The sequence below is a fragment of the Nothobranchius furzeri genome, chromosome 1, assembly GCF_043380555.1.
Source record: "Nothobranchius furzeri strain GRZ-AD chromosome 1, NfurGRZ-RIMD1, whole genome shotgun sequence".
NCBI classification, from domain to species: Eukaryota; Metazoa; Chordata; class Actinopteri; order Cyprinodontiformes; family Nothobranchiidae; genus Nothobranchius; species Nothobranchius furzeri.
The window spans coordinates 102,879,874-102,904,962 of record NC_091741.1 but is presented as its reverse complement, the minus strand read 5'-3'; the positions used below and the strand labels follow the sequence as shown (position 1 = coordinate 102,904,962).

Below are 25,089 nucleotides of genomic sequence, written 5' to 3'. Positions count from 1 at the left end.
GGTTATTATTCATTTATGCCACTGTTTATTCATTTGACAAATTGTTAATTAAACGTTATAAAATTCAGATTTTCGTCTCCAGTAGCTTTGTTGTGTCGAAGAGAAGTCTCTGCTCCAAGGATTCTACGAACTTCAAGAAAGACTGATAAGAGTTTTGGATTCAATTTTCCCCCGGTTAAAGGGGAATGGTGCCCCGTATATCTAAGAATATCTTAATTAATTAATAAATCAGTAAATATTCCCATATTTACAGAATTTATTGAAGAATCCAAAAGTAAGTTGAAGCTTACTAATTGTTCGCTCCTAATAACCCCAACAGAGTCGTTCTGGTTGGAGCAAATTTTACGGAGTCATTCTGTCTGGTTACCTTGACAACACGGCGCGTATAAGGGGGGTTCTTGTAGTTGTAAAATAGAATATGGACTGGCATCGGAGCCGGGCGGTTTGTCTGTTGCTCCACAGTGAGTCCCAAACCACGGCATAGCTCCAGAAGGATCTCCAGTCAGCGCGCTCACAGAAACTCGTTTACTCCTGAAGGCACGCTCTGAGAAATCCTTAATAACAACAAGAATATATATTTTCTATAGCAACTCAATCGAATCACAAGGTGTTTCACAAGGACATGATTAAAATAAACTTAGAAATAATACTACTAAATTCAAAATGAATAAAAAAATATTAAAAATGGGACAAATAAAAATTGTGATTACAAAAAACCCGAATTCCATTGTACAACGTCAGATTCCCGTTGGGTGTATTAGCACCAACTAGGTGACACAGGTGATATTAGCCTAAGTAACTATTTAATGGATAACATAATTTCTGGATGAGGAACACGTGGACGACTGAGACCTTCAGTCTTGTGGTTCTAACACTTGCGTGGTTGGAGGTTTTATTATATCTAGGAACATTTCCACAATCAAGAACAAAATGATTAATACCACACAATGCGTAAAATTGTTCATACGCACAAAATACACGCAGACCGTAAGTAAGTAAGTATGGTTGAACCGTAAATGTCCCCAAACAGAACTGGCAGCCAGCTCTGAGGACCGTCGTCCCACAGCTTGTTAGCCATTTCAAACGGATCTGGAACCTTTGCACTAAACATCGTTAGCTGTGAGCTGCAATTGTTTTGGTCTTCTGCACAAAGTTACATGATCTGAAATAGTCATACCTACTTCCCTAGGTTTCATTTTGTTAGTTTCAATCACAGTTCCACTGTTTTATTGCATAGTTAACAGAGAAATAACAATAAAGGCTTTGAATGTTGAATCTTGGATAACGGGTGCAGAAGCTCTTTTTACCCCCCAGCATTTTGCACATGCACACTATAACCTGCATGAAAATAATAACTTGCCTAGATCCCAAAAAATTATGGAGTTTTTTTTTTTTTTGTAAATGTCCTGTAACATTTTCGGCTCTAAATAATTTTTATTGTGGTGGACCAAGGGCGAAAAATGGCTGTTTGGATTGTAAAGCCTGCAGACTTCCTGCATTAGATGGGTTGGATTGATGGCGTCTGTCCCACACGGCGAAGCTGCTCAGTCGGCTTCACATCCAGACACTGTGCATCTTTAGACGTTGCTGAAACATCGTGATGGCAGCTTTTTGAGTCAATACCCTGTTATAGGATAAAATTGGTTTTACTTCAAGCGTTAGCCACAGGTAGTGATAGCCTGCCTATCTCATGCTCACTTTCACTTTTTCACCACCTCCAAACCTTCATGCAATGCAACAGTATTCCAATATTGGGTTTCTCAGCTAAACCAAGTAACTGATGCAGAGGGCTGATGATGCCTCAGTGCAAAAACGTAGCTCTTTGACATCTATAAAACTAATTCTGATTGTGAATGCTCAACATCCGTCACAATTCATCCGAGTTCCTCTAAATTAAAGCTGCTCAAACAAGCCATCGACAACAGGTAAGAGACTAACTGTCCACTAGGGCTGCTCGGTTATGGCAAAAATAATAATCACGATTATGGTGACTGAAATTGAGATCATGATTATTTAGGACGATTTTTCAAATTATGTTGATTTTATTTGTTTTTATTCAGTCATAAAATTGCTCAGGGCACAATCAGGACAAACATAAGAAACAAGATGATCACTAAAATAACTCCTGATTCCCAGTATAAAAAGGCCAATATACTTATAGCTCATAGTCTATGACCCAAGGGCTATAGACCTTGGTTTAACTAATTTAAGTCTAACCAGTACAGACCCAAATACCAATATCTTGCAAATACTGACAGCAAGAATTACACAGTGGCATTTATAACAAATAAACGCAAATAAATTGATGTTCACAAAATGCTGCATAACATTTATTGAGTCGTGTCAAGGTGCTGTAGGAGAGTGCACTAGCACCGTGTCCTCAGAGAGATTAGTTATTATTTATCAGCGGGAGGAACTTATTTCTACCTTATTTATAAACTATTTATTTACAAGACCATCAGTGAATGCAATAATTGTCCCAACCACAGCTGCGCCCCCACCCCCCAACCCAGTCTCAGCAATCGGGGCAAGCTGCACGTGTGTTTAGCGCGCCGCACGCGCACATTTAGCCATTTTTAGTGGCTCAGGAGTCCGCAGGTGCAGTGTGTGTGTCACTCACTCTGGTTACTCCAACAGGGAGCCGGTGTTCTGAGAATTTATCCTACCTGATAAACCGTCCTACCCGTTGTTACTGAGCATGTGCGCGCATGCGCACAACACAAAAGGGGAATGCTACTCCGCTGTCATATTTGCAGGAAAATAGATAAGTAGTAAGTATTAGTACTTTATTTCTTTGGTTAGGGTTAGGGTGAGGGATAGGGTTTGTGTCAGGTAAAACAACGTAAAATTCTACTACGGGTAGGACGTTTTGCCAAAGTAGGACGTTTTCTCAGAACACCGGCTCCGAGAGCCGTTTCTTTAGCAACTGACACATCACTACATCATTCCCTTTCCTAATGTTGTGAAGAACGGTCCGGAGCGCAAGCGGAGTGTTTAGCTAACCTGCAGGCAATGTCGACGATAGTTATCCAGAAAGTAGCTAAGGGTTACCAGAGATGTTTCTGAGGTGTTCGCTAGGTACTTTTAAGTTAAAAAAGCCACGAAGGGGGTCTGAAAAGCTGCTAGAAATAGCGTCAAAGTCGCCAAGTTGGCAACACTGTGGGAGAAGCGCTTCATTTGCAACTCAGGGCAGCGCAAGCGGGAGGAGCAAATAATCGGCTTGTTTTGTTTTTTATAATCGTTCAAAACTCAGATCGTAATCGTGATTAAAATTCGATTAATTGAGCAGCCCTACTGTCCACTCTTCCGCAGAAACTCACTTTGTAAGATCTGAACCATCTCTTAGAACACTAGATTTCTTGAGATCTCATGACAGAGGCAAAAAACATAAGAAAACACCTGAGAAAACAAAGTCCTGGCCTGAAACAACACAGATGAATTATTCATTTCAATAATAAAAGCTTTAGGGTGGCTTCGGTTTCCAGACCAGGGTTTCTGCTCCTGTTTTTAGGTTTTCTTGGAGTTTTGTTTTCATGCCTCATCGAACATCTGCTTGAACATGTGTGCTCGGTGCACTGGATTTTCTTTATTGCGTTTGGGGTCAAAACGCATCAATCACACAATTATCCAGTCTGACATCTTACACTTGGGTAAATGTGGAGAAAGTGCTGAAGTTATTTCTTGCCTGAAATTTGAGGCAAAACACATTTTCCTGGTTGTTTTTATTCTGTCACTAACCTGGCCCAACATCAGCCTCTGTTGGGGTGCAAAGCCCATCAGCTGCACATTCATGGTACTACACACAACCACTTCAGGCATGCAGTTATGCGGCCTCACGTAGTGTGGTCCGTTGGTGAGGTAGTTGATGGTCCACGCAGTCCCTCATCCTCAGCCATCTCCACTGCAGCAGAAGGTGAAGGTTGCAGGAGTGGACACTATTAGTAAAAAATATTAGTGCATGTGCAAAACCCAAATGCACATTTGTCTGTGTCCTTTAAGCCGTTTCTTTTTGGAAACTGAATTTTCTATTTTTACTCTTTACTCCACTTGCTGAGGTTACAATAATAGCCTATTGCCTTTGTGTATTTACCTGTATTATTTTCTCCTTTTCCCTAAGTGTGTTTGCTGCCTTAACGAGTGAATTCCCTCACTGTGGGGTCATAAAAGCCTATTCTATGATGTTAATGAGAGATGTTCCGATCACGTTTTTTTGCTCCAGGTCCGATTCTGAGTCATTTGATTGTAAGAAATAGCCGATACCGAGCCCTGATCCGATACTTTAGAAATCAGTAGTTTCTGCTCGTTCAGCAACAACAGACAGCTACAGTTCGTAAGCTCGACTCTCCCATATTCCAGTCAGATGACACAACTCTTTGGATGAGAAGCCAAACGCCTTCCAGAAACCAAAGAAGTCCAGTTGCCTCATTTGAACCCTTTTGGATTAGCATGAGCTGGATGACTGAGAACCTTCACCAGTGAAATGCAGCGCCACCTTATCCACCTCATTAAATGCCCCGTTTGCACACATCACACATGTTTATTACGCTCCCTCTGCTGTTCATTTGAAAATGCATCTAAATGACACGACATTTTCTCTCTTGAGAGTGTGCTCTGTGTTAGCTAACTGCTACATGTTAAGGTGCGTGAATTCCCAGACTACCTTAAATTGTGGGACTTAAGGTGTTGTTGTCTGTGAAACAAAGAATACTGATGTAGAGAAACTAGTTGAATTGAAAAATAAGCCATTGTTTTGGTTTTTTCGTTTGAAAATCTCTTTCTGAGGATGAAATAAAAAAATAATGTTTATTGTTTTATACGGTAAAATCCAAATTTTTCCCACGGATTCAGATTTCCTGAAAATCACGTGACCAGATCAGAGCATCCCTACCCTTTACAGGAGACTTCGGAGCTCTGAACGCACAACAAGGTCCATACATGGATTTTGTCCTCCTTTGTCATGTTTTACGTCGTGAGGAGATGGAAGCTGTCCTCTCATAGATGCTACGCAAAATAAGTTTTCACTGCAGCACCAACTTCCCAAACCCAGGACCCCTGCAGCGTTTGGTTTAAAAGAGGAACAGCAAGATGATGTTTGTCTGAGGTCTGTGTAAAATCCCCAAACACAAAGTCTCCTTGGGGCTAAACACACAAAGCATTAACTGTCAGCCTCAGAGTTCCTCTGCCTATCAAAACATCTCCAAGGACTATTTAGCTGTCAGCCACCTAACTACACCTCCCAGCCCCACTATTTTTAAACGAATTTGAGCAGAGCGGGTTTCTGACTGACATCACAGACTCCCTCTTTGCCTCCCACTGTCAGCATAAACACTTGCTCCTTTCATTTCCCAGGGATGTGCAGGTAAGTTGAAAGATAACATTACATTACAGTAAAAGCAGAAAATAGACTCAGGAAACAAAACAAAAAAACAAAAGAAAAAATAACCTCAAAGAGTATTTCTGGTAAGAGTAGCAGGAGAGGAAGTTTATGACTCCGTTTAGCTGCATTTTGACCCCTGGTGGATTTTAAAATGGCACATTTTGAGGGCAATTAATGGTAAATCCAGTGCTGCTGCTCCATTTGCTCAGCACCGGGTCTCATTAATGAGCGGGGTAATTCTTGAGCTGCAGCAGACAGACTCACTTTACTCAGATGTCTTGTTTAAAGCTCAGAAGTACAATTAGAGCTTTTAAAGTACCTTCATCACAAATCAACAACACAGCTGCACCTTTCAGTGAGACGCGGTTTAAATGCATCAAAGCTGCTGCAACACTACAACCATGCTGAGTGATAAATGCATCATGACCTCACAGACTTTAAATACTTCTGCAACTCTCTCTCCACACACACACACACACACACACACACACACACACACACACACACACACACACACACACACACACACACACACACACACACACACACACACACACACACACACACACACACACACACACACACAAACACACTACAAGCTCCAAGGACTGTATTGATAACGTGTCTAACACCACCAGATGAGGGTAATAAATAAAGTAAGCTGTAGTAGAAGGAGCAAACACCAACCCTGCTGAATACATTTCAACTTCCTGCAAAGGCGCAGCTTTTGTGAGACTGACAAATGTGAGATTACTTGAGAGAAAGCAGAGCGTGAAGCTGACGTATGTTTTGGTGGGAGGACAAAGGCTGTGTGTGTGTGTGTGTGTGTGTGTGTGTGGGAGAGAGAAACAGCAGCGTTACTGTTTGACAAATGCTTATTATCTTTTTCTTCCATTATTTGTGGTTAATTTGAATGTTTTTTGTCTTTATTCCATTAGTGCACGTGAAGACCGGCTTCACAGAAGGTCAAATTCGCCCCCAAAAATCTCGTCTTACACAGAGACGTGAAGACCAATCAAAACAGTGGGCTGGTTTTTCATATTTCATGCCTGATGTTCCATAGTTTCACCTCCTGAAGCTTTCAGGTATGCAAAGACAAACACGAGTTTCTTGAATCCGTTTGGACTCCCCTCTCGTTCTGAAGGCTTCATACACACAAGCCCTCTCAGATGACCTGCCTGAGAGGTCCAGCAGGACGGGTTGGCAGATGTGTCACGGGAACAATTCACCTTGCCATCTGTTTTTTCTGTGCTTCATCGCCAAATCCTTCCTCTTCCATTCTGCAATCAAGGACAGGATGAAATACAAGTCCCATTATGGGAAGGCAGCTAATAATCCATTATCAACTAGTCCCTTTGGCTACTGATCAATGCCTAGCAGGTGGTAGAAGGCCATTTCCTTCATTTAGGACTCTATTGTCCTCCTCCCGGTGACTCTCCCGTTTCCTCCTGCTCGTTAGAAACTGCAGCAGAACTTTTATCCAATATTCCATTTGAGATTAGGTTTAATTACTGCAGCATGGTCCCAGTGCTGCTTGGAAGAGTGTGTGTCAAATTCTTCTGGCTCCAAACAAAATGACACATGGTCTTCTCACTGCTTTCAAACAAATGCCATTGGTGTGAAACCTCCTGTAAAAGGCACATGCATTTGTCTGCATCCATATTGGTGACCTATACAGAACTGAGGATGTGAGCAGAATACAGGGCATAAAAGAGGGAAGGGAGACAAAAAAAAGTGGGTGGAAGTGTGTGTGTGTGTGTGTGTGTGTGTGTGTGTGTGTGTGTGTGTGTGTGTGTGTGTGTGTGTGTGTGTGTGTGTGTGTGTGTGTGTGTGTGTGTGTGTGTGTGTGTGTGTGTGTGTGTGTGTGTGTGTGTGAGGGAGGTGAGTGGATGCTATAACACCATGGATGAGTCATCGTGGTATTAAAAGAGAGGTTACAGATCAGTTAGGCTAAGCCCAGATTATCTACTCCTTAGATCAGAAATAAAATATGTCATTGCATTACAATCCAGGATCCAGTTAATCAGAAAACACATTTTATAGAGACGAAGCCTCTGCAGCTTGCAGACATCACGTGGCGTTATTAGTTCTACTCGGAAAGCGGCAGCTTTAAAAGATTTATCGGCTACGTCACGCACCGTATTTGGACTTCAAAGGTTTGACGAAGGACACAAGCTGACGCTGATAAACCTGCAGGTTAGAGAAGGTGCTCGTATTTCCTTCCAGTATGCAGCTCTAAATGACTTTCCCCCACTCCCAGCTGCAAAAAAGATTATTTTATGAAAATTGTGTATGCGATTCCCTGTCAACTGTTTCATAAAGCAGAAGGCAAACGTGTCTCCGTCATCTTCTGTTTTCAGTGAAGAAGGCTTGTTGACATCCGTTCCAATCAGCAAGGAGAAAAAATATAATCTCCCATCTTTATAAGGCGACAGCAGAGGTTTATTGAAATAAGAATGTGAAACGCGTGCATTTTCCACCTGAGAGGGTTCGCTGCTGGGGTGATAATATGGAGCGCGGATCAGAATCGTTTCCATCAATGCTGGCAGACGAAATGCAAACACAATCAAATCAGTCTGGCCCATACGTCGAGCCTACGCTCAAATGCCAATCTCGCTTCCCCTCATCATGTGTCTGATGAGAAATCATAGAGTGGGAGGATCTCCTAATCTATGCAAACACACTGTCAGGATTGATCTGTTCAGAGGGGATATTTCTTTATTAAGACTCGCCAGACGCTCACCTAGCCGACCCAGGAAAGACGCAGAGCTGGCCGAAGCCTCCAAAGCCGCCACAGCCCTAACAACTACTGTAGGCAGGTAATGAGAGCTGATAGACTCAAGGATGGATCAATACCGGACACTGAAACCAGGAGGAGAAGGACAGTTTGTGACAACTCTTTCATTTCCTCTTTTCAAAAGAGTTCCAGATAATAAAAAAAAGTGTGAGCCCTTTCATGTGAGAGCGCAGGGCGGGCTCCACGGCGTTGAGACAACACAATGGGGTGTAAACTGCAGCTGAACAGCAGACACAGTCAGATGGAGAGAGCCTTTTGTCTCTGCTGCACAGAATCAGACCCGACGATCCAGCCCGTCTGATTGAGAGCGAGGTCACGTCTGAAGCAGAGTCTTACCCACATGTCGTGTTCTCTACACTGAGTACTGAGCAGAGACCTCGCTGAAACATGGCTGCACTTCAGTACTGGGTCAATAATGACCTCAAACCCTCTCAGCTGTCTCTGGCGTTTGACTGATTGTGCCGGTGCTGAACACGGATGGAGTTTGCTGAGTCCTGTCTGTGCCGGGCCTGACTAGCTCATCCCCACAGGAGCAACGCCTCGGGTTTCCCCTCAAAGACCAGAGGATTTTAAACAGCAGCTCTGGCCGCGTGTGTTTTTATTTGATGCTCTTTATTAACAAGAGCCTGACACTAAATCATTAGGACTGAGGAAAATCTCCTGATCTCTTTGGAGATCTAACAGAAGAGAATAAAAGGATGCGTCGGCTGGATTATTGAGCTAGTTTCTCACAAAAAGCTGAGAAAAGATACACATTTTGGTTGTAACCAAAACCAAAGCTAAGGCTGTCACTAACAATGATTACTCTAAGGCGATGGTGGCACAGGAGTTAAGTGCTCGCCCCGTGATCGGAAGGTTGCAGGTTCGAGCCTCGCTCAGTCTGTCGCTGTCGTTGTGTCCTTGGGCAAGACACTTAACCGACGTTGGCTGCTGGTGGTGGTTGGAGGGACTGGTGGCGCCAGTGCTCGGCAGCCTCGCCTCTGTCAGTGCGCCCCAGGGCAGCTGTGGCTACATCGTAGCTCATCCCCACCAGTGTGTGAATGTGTGTGTGAATGGGTGAATGACTGATTGTGTTGTAAAGCGCCTTGGGGGGTACCAGGACTCTAGAAGGCGCTATATCAAATACAGGCCGTTTACCATTTACTCTATCTACTAACTAATCAATAGATTGTTCTGAATGATGAATATTTCTCCCCCCCCCCCCAAAAAAAAACCTCTTTAGTCAACTATTGCTCACCATAACATCTAATAAAAATTATTTAATTTATTTTCCTTATATAAAATTGCAGCTTCTGCAAGACAAACTCTATGTACATTTGTGAATAAAAAGTCTGAATCTTGTGAATGTTAAATCTGTCCACATCCTCTTTCAACTAATTTCAGTCATTATTGTAATGTGTTATTTTCTAATTCAGCTTTACCTCCACATTTATATGAGCTTGAATGGACACAGTAGTTTGTAGACACACAAGAAGCATTAATCAGCTGTTTAGTTCACACCTTCACAGACTGAAATGTTGCACAGACAGCTTAGGTCCACAGACAACTTTCTGTTGCATCAGTTTAACTTGATGGCTCCCCAAGACAGTCAGCATGGCTGCCTGCTCACGTATATCTCACAGAATGTAAACACAATGGTTTTTTTTCACTGGATAATTTGAGCTTGGGACTGGAGTGTTCGGGCCCCATGGCTTTCTGTGGAAAATGAGTTGCACGTGTGCACATTGATTTCAGAATCGTCCTTGTTTAAAACGAACGCTGAGAGTCCAGCTCGGTCCGGCCCCATCTCTGGTTTAAAGTAACCTATTGAGCTTGTTTGTGTTCTGGCAAAAAACTGTTATAGACACACAAATGTTTAAAACATCTTCTTGGTGACAGAATGGATTTTTATACGTTACTCTAAAACTGACCACTGTGTTTGTTCCACTAATTATTTTAGGCAACCACAGAACTTGGGCAGCAGAAGCTCAACAGGTTGTCCTGTAATCGGAAGGTTGCAGGTTCGATCCCGGCTCCGGACAGAGAATTCTGCTGTTGTGTCCTTGGGCAAGAATCTTAACCCACATTCGGAGGGACCGGTGGCGCCTGTGCTCTGCAGCCTCGCCTCTGTCAGTGCGCCCCAGGGCAGCTGTGGCTACATCGTAGCTCATCACCATCAGTGTGTGAATGTGTGTGTGAATGGATGAATGATACACTTTAGTGTAAAGCGCTTTGGAGTCCTTACTCTGAGAGGTGCTATACAAGTGCGGGTCCTTTATCATTTATTATTTAACTCCACAGCGCCACCTGTTGGGGCCCGGCCCCACTGGCCCCAATGCAGAAACAACACTGCTCCTGTAGACTAAATCGAGAAGAGTAATTTAAAAGAAGTTAATTTACATCTAATTAAGGACCCGTAAGACATGAGATTCCATAGTAAATATGAAATCAATGTTACGGACTGTTGGGTTATTTTAACCAGAAGACTGGAACTTTTAATTGCAGGGATTACGTAATACTTGTATTAAGTCAGAGGCAAGAGAAGAGAGAGTCCTTTAAAATGTTTAAGATGATTTATTTCTAAACAATTTAAACAATTTAAAACAAGACTAACTCTAACTCTAAGTGATGGATGGATCTGGTGTAAATGAGGCGTGAGATGAATGGTGTATGTGTGAGTGATGTTATGATCAGAACTCTCATATCCGGAGAAGCAAGTCTGAATGATGTTGTGATGTTTTGCTTCTAGCTATGATCGGAGTTTGATCGGAGTTTCATAAACACATGAGACGCCATATTGCCACTCCACACATACCCTTGATGAGACCTCCGTACAGATCCAGAATGCCAGGTCGTTGGATCCGCCTTTCGGTACCGGAGCCGGTGAAACAGCGTCAGCAGTACGACAGACTAGCCTTTGTATTGTCTCCAGGTAAAGGCGACAGGTGGTTCACAGCGTCAGATGGACCCCCGTTGGGTCAGTGAGTTCAGCTTTTATTCTGAAAGGAACCGTTGCTTGGTTGGTAAAATGTAACAGATTCTATCCAGCTTGTTGGTTCTTTGCTTAAAAAGGAAGTCTGGATGGCCGGTCCGATACGTCGCTTAGCGTGCGTTGAACTGTAGAGGACTCAGAGAACTGAACTAAGATGGCATGGGAACTGGTTTTATTAATCTAGATGTTTTGATTTTTGGTCGAATCAAAGTTGGCAGATGTATAAACACCACAGAGAATATGCCACGCTTCAGAAAGGATGGTTCTGATTGGATCAGTAACAGCAATGTCATGCATTTAAATTACGTGTAGTCAGCATGTCTAGTGCAGCTAAATTAAAGTCATATTACTCATTAAAGCATATTAATCATAACATTGTTACTTCACAGATCGGTCAACATTATATTATTGACAAACACTTTGTTTGATTAGCTTTATTAAAAATAGAGTTCTTTGATTTATTAAAAGGAAAGAGTCCTTCATCTTCTATCTTCTTTTGCTGGAAAGAAAGCAGTTTTAGAAGCAAATGCATGACCTTGAGGCAGTCTCATGCAGCTTAGTACTGTGTCAGAGGCATCTGTGGAGACAAGGTAAATAACCTTTGGAGGAATAGCTCCTTCATCTCGTTACAGTAATAAATCAGACCCTGAAACTCAGACAAAAACCTTGTGAACTTTTAGATTTTAAGAGGATTTTACATGAAATGCATTTTTTACATTAATATTCCTCAAGTTTATGACATAAAAATGAACCCACATCATTCGATCATCCTATCTGGGCGTGTTTTCATGCTCCTTATTCCTTTTTTCTCTACGTTGACATGGGGCAGCTTGTGGTGTGACAGAAGCACTGGTTGCCTGGCAACAGGTCCAAGTTTAGAGTCCAGTGTGACTGTGACAACCCCAGTGATATGACAGCTTGACAAGCCTACGTGGCACACACGTACACACACACACACACACACACACACACACACACACACACACATACACACACACACACACACACACACACACACACACACACACACACACACACGCACCTTACATGTTTCTTGCTGAACTGAGGATTAGACCAAACTGTCACTAAACTCCTCAGGGCAGTGCTGACATTAAACAGCACAAATGTTTGAGAGATCGATGGGAGTGCAGCCACACCTCTGGACAGCCACATGCTCCCCACAGCTGCACAGGTCTACATATGAAACATTCATATTCAAAGGCAGCAGGCTATGAAGAAGCCTTGAACTTCACAGCTTTCTAAAGATGGAGCCCTCCGTCGATGTCACAGAGGTCCGACACAGCCAGCATGCCACATCATAGTCAGATGAACGCTGACTGTAACAGCTCATAAGAACAAATGGAAAATTGCCTCATCTTTAAATACTTGCAGAGCAATGTTGCATTTGTAATGTGGTGTCCCCATGAACTCAGCAGGTTATGGGCCACATCACCTTGCTTTGATATTTGCAGCCACACTCTGCAGGTCGGCATTTAGGAGCGGCCTCCATTCAATTCAATTCAAAAGTTTATTCCTACAGCGCCAAATCACGAAAAGAGTCGTCTCAAGGAACTTCACATAGTAAACATTCCAATACAGGTCATTTTATTAAGTAAATCAGTAAAAAGTTTCCTATTAAAGGAATCCAGAAAATTGCATCAAGTCACTGACTGGTGTCAGTAACACTGGCAAAGCTGTACAAGGTTGTACTCAATCAATCAATCAATCATCAATCAATCAATCAAAGCATTATTTATAAAGTGCCTTCCACGACCCTGTCAGGAAGCCCAAGGTGCTGAACATGGTACATGAGAAATGTGAAACATGATGAATAAATCAAAAATAACAGCAATTCAAATAGTGCAAAAAAGGTAAAACACTGAAGTAGAAGACAAATTGGTAAAACAAGGGATAAAGAGACCAATGAAAACAGGGAAATAAAATCAACATAAAAGAGGGCCAAATTCAAACACGTTCAGGGAACGCCAAGCGGAGGAGGTGGGTTTTTAGGCGACTCAAAGACTGGCAGAGATGGGGACAGCCTAACTGAGGGTGGCAACTGGTTCCAAAGTGACGGTGCTAGGACTGAGAAAGCCCGGTCCCCGTGAGTACGACACTTAGAACGAGGGACAGCAGCCCTTGGTCAGAGGACCGCAGAGCGCGTGATGGGGAATGTCTGTTAAGGAGTGCGGCTAGATAGGGGGAGCACCACCCTGGAAAAAAATTGTAAACAAAGATGATGAGTTTAAATTATGAACGATAACAGACCGGAAGCCAGTGCAGGGAGGCCAGAACCGGACTGATGTGGTCCCGTTTCCTGGTCCCAGTAAGGAACCTGGCTGCGTTGTTCTGCACAACCTGTAAGCGATGCAGTGATGACTGACACAACCCTGCATATAGAGAGTTGCAGTAATCAAGCCTAGAATTTACAAAAGCATGGAGTACCCGCTCCAGGTGGGCTCTCAACAGCATAGGCTTGATTTTTGCAAGGCGTCTCAAATGAAAGAAACTGGACCGGATCACAGAGTTGATGTGAGCATCAAATTTAAGTCCAGCGTCAATTTTCACCCCCAGACTGGTGACAACTGGTTTTGAGTAGGTATAAAGAGGGCCAAGATCAACATAACGACCCACAGCCCTGCTATTGGGGAGAAAAACAATGAGCTCAGTCTTTCCCTCATTCAGATGCAGATAGTTGGCCATTAGCTAAGACTTTACCTCGTTAAGACAGGACACAAAGGACTGGATAGAGACCTTTCTCCTGATACAATGGAGAGTAAATCTGGCAATCATCAGCATAGAGATGGAAGGCCATGTTTACGAAAGGCTGACCCCAGAGGAAGCAGATGAATTGCAAACAAAAGAGGACCAAGGATTGATCTCTGCGGGACCCCCCAGCGGAGCCCCTCCCAAGAAGAAAAAACATCACCCAGTTTAACACAGAATGTCCTGTTGTGGAGATCAAGCCCCCACAATGCGGCTAAAAATTTAGCCCAACCCGGAAGTACCAAAAATTGCAGTTCCACCCTCATCCGCTGGGGGCTGGTGTCAGAAGCGAGCAAATCCTCATTGACTCCCATGTTAAAAATACCAATTTCACAGCAGAAATAAACATGTTTACAGCCTGGTACCAAAACATGTTTTTGGTTTAAATTATCTAGTTTACACTCATGACAACTCTGAGGGGGGTGAATTTTTTTCTCACTCTTTAGTTTAAGTGTATTAAAAGCCTAAAATTCTGTATAATTAATGAGCATCATACCCACGTGACCGCCTCCTAAGACCCACGTGACCACAGAGCTAGCTCCGTGGAAAGGCCTCAGTAGAGCCTCGGCCTTGCTTGGAAACTGCTCCGGGATGTTGAGTCTCTGTGTTTGTGTATTGTTTTTTGGATATTATTGGTGCAATTGTTGGACAAAATGACTTGCTGTGGCATTAATTGCACTAATAGAGCGTCCCAAGGAGTCTCCACTTCATTTTTTTCGGTAAGTAAAATTATATTTATGTATTTTAGGTCACTGCCGAGCTGAGCTTAGATTTTAACATGTACTGTTTAACCATGAAATGTAAATGTAATAGGGTAAAACCCAGTGCATTTAACATAATGCTGCACTTTAGAGAATGGGTTGAAATATAACATGTTGGTGGAGCTGGGTTCTGACTATCGGCTTGTGGAGCTCTCGGGAGACCGATGTTTTCCACCCGGTTCTCCCCTCCCTGCAACTCGGCGCATCTCTGTCTGATCGTGGCTTCTGTCTGCTGCGCGGGCTGCCAGCTTTTAGCAGCTTTCGGGAGACCTCTGTGTTCCACCCGGTATTACCCACCGGTCAGCCCAGCGTATCTCTGACTCAGAAGCTCTGGTGTTGTGCACAGTTAACTCCGGTTTTAGCTAGGTTGCTACCTACAATTAGCTTGGCTCCCACCTCCGCGTTAGCTTCAGGTTAGCTTGTAGCTAGTTTGACTGGGTGTCGTCAGTTGATCCCAGCCTTACAGCCACACCCTCAGTTCCACCTCTCTTCCCTTTTGTGGAATTGTCTGGGCTTAACGGAACCTGTGACACAGTCAAAATGGCGGTGGTGGCCACCTCCCATTTTTCTTCAAAAATGTGTTATTGGAGCCTATGGAAATGAATTGTCCAGTATATATGTCGATGGTGGAGATACGATCTAATCCAATCCGGAGCAGACCCTTTGATCCCAACCCATCGTTCCAAGCGATCAAGTAGAATCGCTTGGTCAACTGTGTCAAAAGCTGCGGTCAGATCTAACAACAGAAGCACCACAGATGTACCCTGATCAAGTGATAGATATCATTTAAGACCCTCAGTAGAGCTGACTCTGTGCTATGGCCAGACCTGAACCCTGATTGGAAAGCCCCTAACAGATCAGAGTCAGCTAAATGTGAGACCAGCTGCTGATACAGAAATTTCTCAAGCAGTTTTGATGTAAAAGACAGGGTAGAGATAGGCCTGTAATTTTTGATCACAGAGACATCAGCACCAGGTTTCTTCAGGGTCGGCCGAATAACTGCTGCTTTCAAAGCAGCTGGGAGGAACTGGAACAGGGTCAATAGAGTTACCAGAAATAGCTGCTCTAATGCCCGATACTTTATGAAGAAAGAATTTGTGAAAATCTTCAGAGTTTCCAGCAGCTGTAGGAGACATGCAGCTAGGCTCCTGATACACCAGAACTGAGTTCAGTGTTTTGTAGAGAATCTTGGGATTCTAAAGAGTTTGTTTCGATGATGTCTGCAAAATAGGCCATTCTAGCAACCCTCACTGCATCCTGATAAGCAACCAGAGATGCTCTGAACAACTCACACAACACCTGTAGGCCATCCTTTTTCCACTTTCTCTCAAAGGGTCTACACGCCCGCCTACAAGCCCGAGTGACATCAGAGAGCCAAGGCTCCCTCCTAAGCCTAGACTTGCAAAGCTTGAGAGGGAAAACCACGTCCAGGACCTGATTACAAAGTAAATCAAAGTGTTGTCAATAGTGATCAATGTTAGATGGATCTGGGTTAAAGGTCTCTAACCTTACAGACATACAGTCCACAAACTTTGTGACAGTTTCTGCATCCAGGGCTCTGAACCTAGTAGCTGGAGCTTCACACACAGGGACAGGACATGGCAACGTAACATCACAGAGTATTGGAGAGTGGTCAGAGAACACATGAGGCAAAGTCACAAGGTTCATGACAGGGAGACCAAAAGAGAGAACCAGGTCCAGGGTGTGACCCCTGGCATGAGTTGGGGACGATACCCATTGAGTCAAATTGAATGAATCTGGTAAACTCAAAAAACCTTTAGCAAGCACATTGTCAGGACAGCAGATATGGATGTTAAAATCACCAAAAAATAGGACACAGTCATATTTTATGATGCAGTCTGCCACAAGATCATAGAAATGATTTAGGAAGTCTGTCTTTGGAGGGCGATAAAGCAGCATGACGAGCAGGCGGGGGGAGATGCACTGTTCAAAAGAAGAAAATTACATGGTGGGTGTAAGCTGTTTACAGGGAAAGCTGGACTTTGGAACAACAACCAGCCCTCCACCTCTGCCCCGCGATGTAGGGATATTAAAACAGGAGCAGCCAGGTGGTACCAGCTCCAACTGGGCGCTTGAGTCACCTAACGGGATCCAGGACTCACAGATGCAAAGAAAACTCAAGTCATGTTGAATGAAAAAATCCCAAAGAATAAAAGTTTTGTTCTGCACAGACCTGGCATTGACCAGCCCAAATCGGGTCTGCGGCAGGGCCGCAGCACCGGGATCGCGCACGGGCCCAGTCTCCTCCAACACTGAGCCCGTAACCAAGCGTAGATTCTCCTGGCAAACCCCAGTCTGGCGAGGTCCTCGAGCTGATTGACCGTGGCGTGGTGCCAGCTCACCCTCAAAGCCGGCCAAGTTCACTAGGTAGGGCGCAGAGTAATCCACAAGACATCTCGGAACCACCGGGTCACAAGCTGGGCCGAATCGGACCAGTCGCTTCTTCAGGGATCCAGCAAGTCCAGCCCGACGTCTCACGCACCAGCTAACTCGCTTTCCCCGTCTTCTACGATGCTTTCTTCTCGAGCTGGGGTGGACAGAAGGCCGACACATCATGGCTTGGGGAGAGAGAGCACACGGGCAGTCCAAGCAACAACGCCATCCTTGAGGTTCCCAGCGCGCAGCGCCCGCTACAGCAACAGGAGGACAAAGCCTCAGCAGCGCATCTCGATCATAAGTCACCAGAGAATCCACACCGTTCAAAAAAGCATCAGAGACAACAAAAATATGTAAAAGCCAATAAAACACCAATAAAAGCCAATAAAACGCAAGGTTCCATTGCGTAAAGAGGACGAGCAGCTCGCTGCGTGCACCCGCGCGAGCGCCATCTGAACTCTCAAGCAAGATATTTGTACTCAGTACAAAGAACAAATATAATTGAGACAAAAAGACACACTGCATCTCACAGTCAATCACTGCATGAATAAGCCTGACATAATTATAACACCAGTTCTAGAACTGCAAGTAGTTATGAACGGGCGTCGGAGGATGGATTGAGACATGATGTCCCAGATGTGTGCAACTAGATTCAAGTCTAGTGAACAGGTCCATAGCATCAATGCCTCCATCCTGACCAAACTGGTCATTCTGGAAGATTTTGCAGGCAGCAGAACATTCTCCATGGCATCTTCAGACTCTGTCACATCTGTTACATGTGCTCAGTGTGAATGTGCTTTCATCTGCAAAGAGCACAGGGCACCAGTGGCCAGTGTTGTGCCCGAACACGTTCACTGAATGATCATTTGTGAACTCTATCTTCTTTTTTTTTTCGTGAATGTTAACTGAACTCGTTTTTATTTTGCCTGACGAACGTTGAAGTGAGTGCGTTTGTTCGTTCTGGCATGCGCGAACAGCTTTATGAATGCGTTCTTTCACCATTTAAGCTCCAGATCTCCACGAACTAAAGCCTAGCTAAAACATCCTGTTAACCATAGAGCTTATAAAATGTAGAACCCGCAAAGGGGCCGCCATAGGTAGTAGCGTTCTGTGCGGCATCTACTCTTCTCTGCCTATGCTGTGTGGAGGATGAATGCCACGGTGCGTTCCTTTTGCCTTGGAAGAAATACAACTGTACATAACATTGATTTCAGATGTACCCTTAAAAGTTTATCTTGTAAAATAAACACATTTCCACCTCAGCTATCATTTTTATAAGGAGCTGCTATATTGAACCTCAAAGTTGAATTAAAAAATATTTGGTCATTTCAACCATGTTCTCAATGAACCCAAAAAACTCATTAATATCAAAGCTGAAAGTTTTTGGAAGTAGTTTAGTTTGTTTTTAGTTTTAGCTATTTTAGGGGGATATCTGTGTGTGCAGGTGACTATTACTGTGCATTATTATTAGGCAACTTAACAAAAAACAAATATATACCCATTTCAATTATTTATTTTTACCAGTGAAACCAATATAACATCTCCACATTCCCAAATATACATTTCTGACATTCAAAAACAATACAAAAACAAATCAGCGACCAATATAGCCACCTTTCTTTGCAAGGACACTCAAAAGCCTGCCATCCATGGATTCTGTCAGTGTTTTGATCTGTTCACCATCAACATTGCGTGCAGCAGCAACCACAGCCTCCCAGACACTGTTCAGAGAGGTGTACTGTTTTCCCTCCTTGTAAATCTCACATTTGATGATGGATCACAGGTTCTCAATGGGGTTCAGATCAGGTGAACAAGGAGGCCATGACATTAGTTTTTCTTCTTTTATACCCTTTCTTGCCAGCCACGCTGTGGAGTACTTGGACGCGTGTGATGGAGTATTGTCCTGCAAGAAAACCATGCTTTTCTTGAAGGATGCAGACTTCTTCCTGTACCACTGCTTGAAGAAGGTGTCTTCCAGAAACTGGCAGTAGGACTGGGAGTTGAGCTTGACTCCATCCTCAACCCAAAAATGCCCCACAAGCTCATCTTTGATGATACCAGCCCAAACCAGTACTCCACCTCCACCTTGCTGGCGTCTGAGTCGGACTGGAGCTCTCTGCCCTTTACCAATCCAGCCACGGGCCCATCCATCTGGCTCATCAAGACTCACTCCCATTTCATCAGTCCATAAAACCTTAGAAAAATCAGGCTTGAGATATTTCTTGGCCCAGTCTTGACGTTTCAGCGTGTGTGTCTTGTTCAGTGGTGGTTGTCTTTCAGCCTTTCTTACCATGGCCATGTCTCTGAGTATTGCACACCTTGTGCTTTTGGGCACTCCAGTGATGTTGCAGCTCTGAAATATGGCCAAACTGGTGGTAGGTGGCATCTTGGCAGCTGCACGCTTGACTTTTCTCAGTTCATGGGCAGTTATTTTGGGCCTTGGTTTGTCCACACGCTTCTTGCGACCCTGTTGACTATTTTGAATGAAACGCTTGATTGTTCGATGATCACGCTTCAGAAGCTTTGCCATTTTAAGACTGCTGCATCCCTCTGCAAGATATCTCACTGTTTTTGACTTTTCTGAGCCTGTCAAGTCCTTCTTTTGACCCATTTTGCCAAAGGAAAGGAAGTTGCCTAATAATTATGTACACCTGATTTAGGGTGTTGATGTCATTAGACCACACCCCTTCTCATTACAGAGATGCACATCACCTAATATTCTTAACTGGTAGTAGGCATTTGAGCCTATACAGCTTGGAGTAAGACAACATGCATGAAGAGGATGATGTGGACAAAATACTCATTTGCCTAATAATTCTGCACTCCCTGTAGAATGAACCGGGGGGGGGGGGGGGGGGGGGGGCTGGACCTGAAAACACCAGTCATAGTTGCACTGGGACTGATTGTTGCTCTCAAGTCCTATATTTTTTTTTCTTTTTTTTTGACCAAACAAGTTAGAAAATTAACAGAATTTGAGAGGTTCCTTAATTTGAAGATTATATATATATATATATATATATATATATATATATATATTAGGGCTGGGCGATATGGCCTAAAATAAATATCACGATATATTGAGGATTTCACCTCGATAACGATAAATGGACGAAAACTACAGGTATATGCAGAAACAAAAGTTGTCCACTAGATGGGGCTGCTACTTTTTTACGTGACTCAAGGTGGTACAGCTTCTTAAAGGGACATGAATGTAGCCAACCTACAAACTTTTTTTCATTTATTTATTATCAAATGAATTGACATGGGAAAAATTATCTTCTCAAGAGCCAGAAATTTCGATAACAATGAACGTTCCATTTATTGCCCAGCCCTAACCTGAGCCCTGTGTGTGGGTTGTATACTCCGTCTCATGCTACCACTAGGTTGAAAGCACCACCAGCCATCAAAAGTGACCAAAACAAAACAAGCCAGAAAAAGTGTAGCTCAGCTCAGCGATTGCTGCTGTAATCATTTCAAAATAAAACTGCCATGGCAGGATGCAGAATCACACCAAAATGCACTTATCTGCCTGGAAAAGCACTGTGTGATGGTTAGGAAACTTACCACAGAAAATACTACTACGTAATGATTTAGTTAAGATGCACATCAGTTAAAAAGTAAAACATTGCTTTAATTATTCCAAAATACAAAAATCTTAATTTTGAAATCCTGAAAATACTGACTATCCCTACATCTGTACATATATCCGAATCAGAGTCAGAAGGGTTTTATTGCCATATGTGCGAGAATCACAACATTAGCTAACTGCTGCGGTACTTACTAACCTTAACCCTAACCCAAACCCAAAAAAGGAAGACAAAAATAAGAGATAAGAAAGTAAGGAAGTAAGAATATAATCATGATAAAATAAAGCGGCAATACTTAAGAGAAATGGCTACAGTGTAGGTACTAATCAGAGCGGATCAGTCCAGGTACAAACACAACACCGGGTCATGTGACTGGAACCACGCGACTGGAGTGGGCAGCCTTAGGAATGTCATTCAAGAGTCCAACAGCAGGGGGGAAGAAACTGTTCTTGTGGCGGGAGGTTCTGGTCCAACTGGATCAGATCCTCTCGCCAGGTGGGAGGGAGGTGATCTGGCTTCACCATTAATGGCAGCCATGTTTAAACAACACAAAGGTAAACATCCGCATCAAATTCCCCGAATCTAATGACTCAGTTCTAGTTTTTGGGTCTTGAAGATAATTTTTATTAGAAGAACAGAAACAGTCGGGGGGTCACATTTTCTCCCTCAACATTTGCATTTAACCAGGGTTTAGTGTTTGGTGTCAGTGGCATTTATGGTCTGATGTAATATTCAGATAAAAGGGAAACTGTTAAAAGATAAATAGTCTGGTAAGATTTCACAATACTTTATTTTTTGTACATTTTTGTAATGTCTCGTTAGCAAAAATATCCCTGTGTGTGTAATTATTCTTTGTTAGCACGAAAACTTCTAGAACTGTAACTCGGTTCACATCTGTACCTGTTCACCTTCAACGTATTTAACAGAAACTAACCTACTGCATTTATATAAGAACCCTTTGATTCATTTAGGATTTAACCCCCCCCCCACCACCACCACCAAAAAAAAAACCCACTGCTGTGGATATATTTTGAAATTCTCTAATATTTATACAAAAGGCAAATCACAGATTTAACACTTTAAAGTACTCATCTAAAATTTGTAGTGGCAAAAAAAGAACCTAAACAAAGCAAACGGCCCATTTAAGAAACCAGCATCTGGGAATAATCGAACATTCGGATCCTCACCCAGGAAGCCGTGCTTAAAGATGGGCAGAGCTAAGCTTCCCTTCACAGCTTTTACCAGTACGAATTCGAAAACACAATCTGAAGCTCAGCTGGCCTTTTCAGACTTCAAGGAGCCACTTTAAAGTTTCTGGAGGGCTTGAATTATTTTCAATTTCAGTTGCACTTATTTTAATTAATTATCTCTCCTTTCTGCTGCCAGAACCGCACTCTCTCTGTTCTTGTTGGGTTTTTCTTTCAGGTCACAAGCAGCAGCTTACAGACGTTTACACATGCAGACTCATGCATGTGGTAGAAAAACGATGCACATCTAATCTAAAACAACACAACAATGAGGTTTTCCTGGATGTGTAAGAGGGATGCAGATTTTAGTCTTTAAACATCTTAATAACCTTAATCTGAATTTTTAAACAAACAACAGCAGGAAGGAAAATCAGCTTTAATCACCACCAAGTGTGGCGATGCAGATCTGCTTAGTTCAGAGCTTCGAAGACAACCTTTGTCAAGTTCTGAGTCTCTTTCATTGCCACCGTTTACGGAAGTCTGACTCCAAAACAACTCGAGCATCCAGAGGCGAGCCTCGCTCACGAGATAAAACCAAAACAACAGAAAGCTGAGCGACGATGAGGTTGTTATGAACGACAAGCGCTAGAACTCTGCTCCCCTTTCAACTACAGTCAAAGTGACACAGTCTGAAGAAAACTCATGCATTTCTAAGGTTCTGCAGTATAAAAACGATCAACTGAAAGCTAAGACTCTTCTAATCTCTGTATTGTGTGTGAACAGAAGGTGAATTATCTTTTTATGGATAATAGCTGTTTCACATTATTCTATTTTTAAGGGTTTTCATCTGCGTGTGCACATATGTGAGATCCTGCTATCCTGGAAAAAAACCCTCATTTCCACATTTCTCCTCTCCAATCGCTCGTCAGGCTGTGAATGGGTGGTCTGAATGTGCAGATCGCCTCTGAATCACACATTATCAGTGACATACGTGTTCATGACACTGATGGTGGAGGCGCAGGAGGGTGGGAGGACACAAAATAACAGAGCAAAACGAAAACAGGTCTCCAAGGTGACTGAGGAGATTTCTGCGGCTGAAACCAACGTGCTTATTAAGAGCGTGGCAGGCTAAATAGGCTGGAGGATGAGCTGGCAGTCTGATGGAGCACAGTAATCACCGGCAATTTGCAAACCTACGTTTCAACACACAAACTTTCCATAACGTCTCTGGGAAGGGTCAGGGTCTGTCGTCATGAGATTTTATTATCGGGCAGACGGTTTGCTTTCTACCTGTGGCTGGGTCCACATCTCGCTCGATCAAGTGGTCGTCTTGGTGAACCCACTCGCCGTTGCATTTGAAGTAGATCTGTGTGGCCGGGGTCGAGCGGCAGGTCAGCGTGACTGGCTTGTTCTTCACGATGTACTCGTCCTCCGGCTCCACCAGGAAGCGAGGTAACAGGTCTGAGAATGCGACAGGAATCGCTGCAGTGGCGGTGTGCTCTGAACCTGGGAGAAAAACAAATAAACAGGGTATTTTAAAGAGCAGCTGAATAAAATGTTATGTTCTTAAAAAGCTTTTACTGCCACCAAGGCAAGGAGAGGGCGCTCGCTGCAGAACCACAAAGGCGCAGCTCCACCTTTGTGGTTCTGCAGCGAGCGCTACTTGAAGACAAGGGCCTACCAAGTCCCTGGTCTGCCCTCAAAGCAGCAGAAGATGGAGAGGTGGGTGATAGACCAAGACTGGTTTAGCTCATGTCAACATACGAGGCCTTTGAACAAAGAAAAGATGTGAGCGGGTTGCCGGTGGTCCTTGTAGATGCTGTGCTATGAACTGGATCTGGTTTGTAACACGAAGTGAAGAACGGAGTGAGGAAATGGAGGATTTTGAAATGTTTAAGCGTTGGTCGGCACCAGCGACTGAATCTAAACGGTTCCCAAATGGGTGTTGAAAGGCTTCTGAGGGACGAGGGCTCTCCTCGACCTAATCTACCACCGCGCCCTCTAAAAGCCGCTGTACGGTTAGTTATCGCTCATTTATCGTTGTCGATAAACTGCTCAGTGTATCGTAATATTGATTTGAGACCGTGTCGCCCAGAACTAGGATCTATTTGATGCAGAGCTAGCACAGACAAATCTTGGCTTGTGTGCTTCTGGTGGGGTCAGAGAGGCCAGCAGAGTCCAGCTCTTCATCACAGCCCTTTTAACATCAACGCTGATGGACCAGCAGCCACACATCCTCAGTGACCAGAACACTTGACACAGTTCTACTGCTCTGCAGCCAAGAGACCAACCCTCTCCACGCGAAGCACAGCGGAGCAAAACGGGTCCCAGAATAAAGATAAGTGACAGCCCATTTTCTACAAATCACCTCCTATAAACTCCAGATGTTATTAATTACTTAAGATTCCCGTCTGACAAACAGGATGTGCAGGAAGAGCAGAGAAGAAGTACTGTTGCTGAGCGGGGAAAGCAGGACGATCTTTCTTCGCTTGGAAAATTTGGCACAATTTACAACAGACTCCTGCACCGCCTGAAAAATGTGCAAAACAAACACCGAACGACACGAAATAGCCTACAGCGCACGCATCCTTCCTAGATGAACATGGGTTCTCTTTCTCTAAACGTATTAGGCGTGTGTGAGAGATAGTGAGTGGACGTGGATCAGAGCAGAAAGAGGAAAATAACCTCTTTACACAGCAGACACTCGAGGGAGATCGGTAAATCCCAAAACAAAACCCCTTTAAAAGGAGTGTAATATTAATTTACTGCCCTGAATCCAATATGGCTGACGGACCAGACATTTACAACCTTCTCCATCACCCCCTGTGCAGCAGGAGAGGAAAGGGAGTCCACATCTCTCATAATGAAACGGCAACACTCACACTGACCTTTCTCTCTGCTCATCCTCCGCCCCTCCCCCGGCCTTAGGTCCACAGCTGATTGAAACCCAGGCAGAGGAGGATATTCATTTATCTTAAAAACAACAACATGCGACCATTTTATTTTCTGTTCTGTGTTTTATCCTTGTGCTGAGTTGCTAATTAATCAGGAGGAGATCCGGTGAGGTGCGCCGCCGCCGCCGCTGAACACAACAATGTCTCGTGTACGTGTTTAACTCTTAATGAAAACTAAATGTTCTGTGTCCAATGAGCAACGTACATCACTGCTGGCACTTTCGCTTATTTTTCACACGAGCAGGAAAACATGGCAGCTCTCTGCATGACAACACAATGGTCTGACATTATT

General features: G+C 43.6%; 1 protein-coding gene across 4 annotated transcripts in view; it reads right to left on the bottom strand.

Annotated features, from left to right (window-relative positions):
• unc5a (unc-5 netrin receptor A) overlaps positions 1 to 25,089 on the bottom strand; it is a 363,819-nt gene that overhangs the window by 191,068 nt on the left and 147,662 nt on the right. For all 4 annotated transcript variants that reach the window (XM_054738923.2, XM_054738924.2, XM_054738925.2 and 1 more), the window contains exon 2: positions 23,134 to 23,349. In XM_054738923.2, coding sequence (XP_054594898.1) covers positions 23,134 to 23,349 — 216 coding nt within the window. The remainder of the gene's footprint in view (positions 1 to 23,133; positions 23,350 to 25,089) is intronic.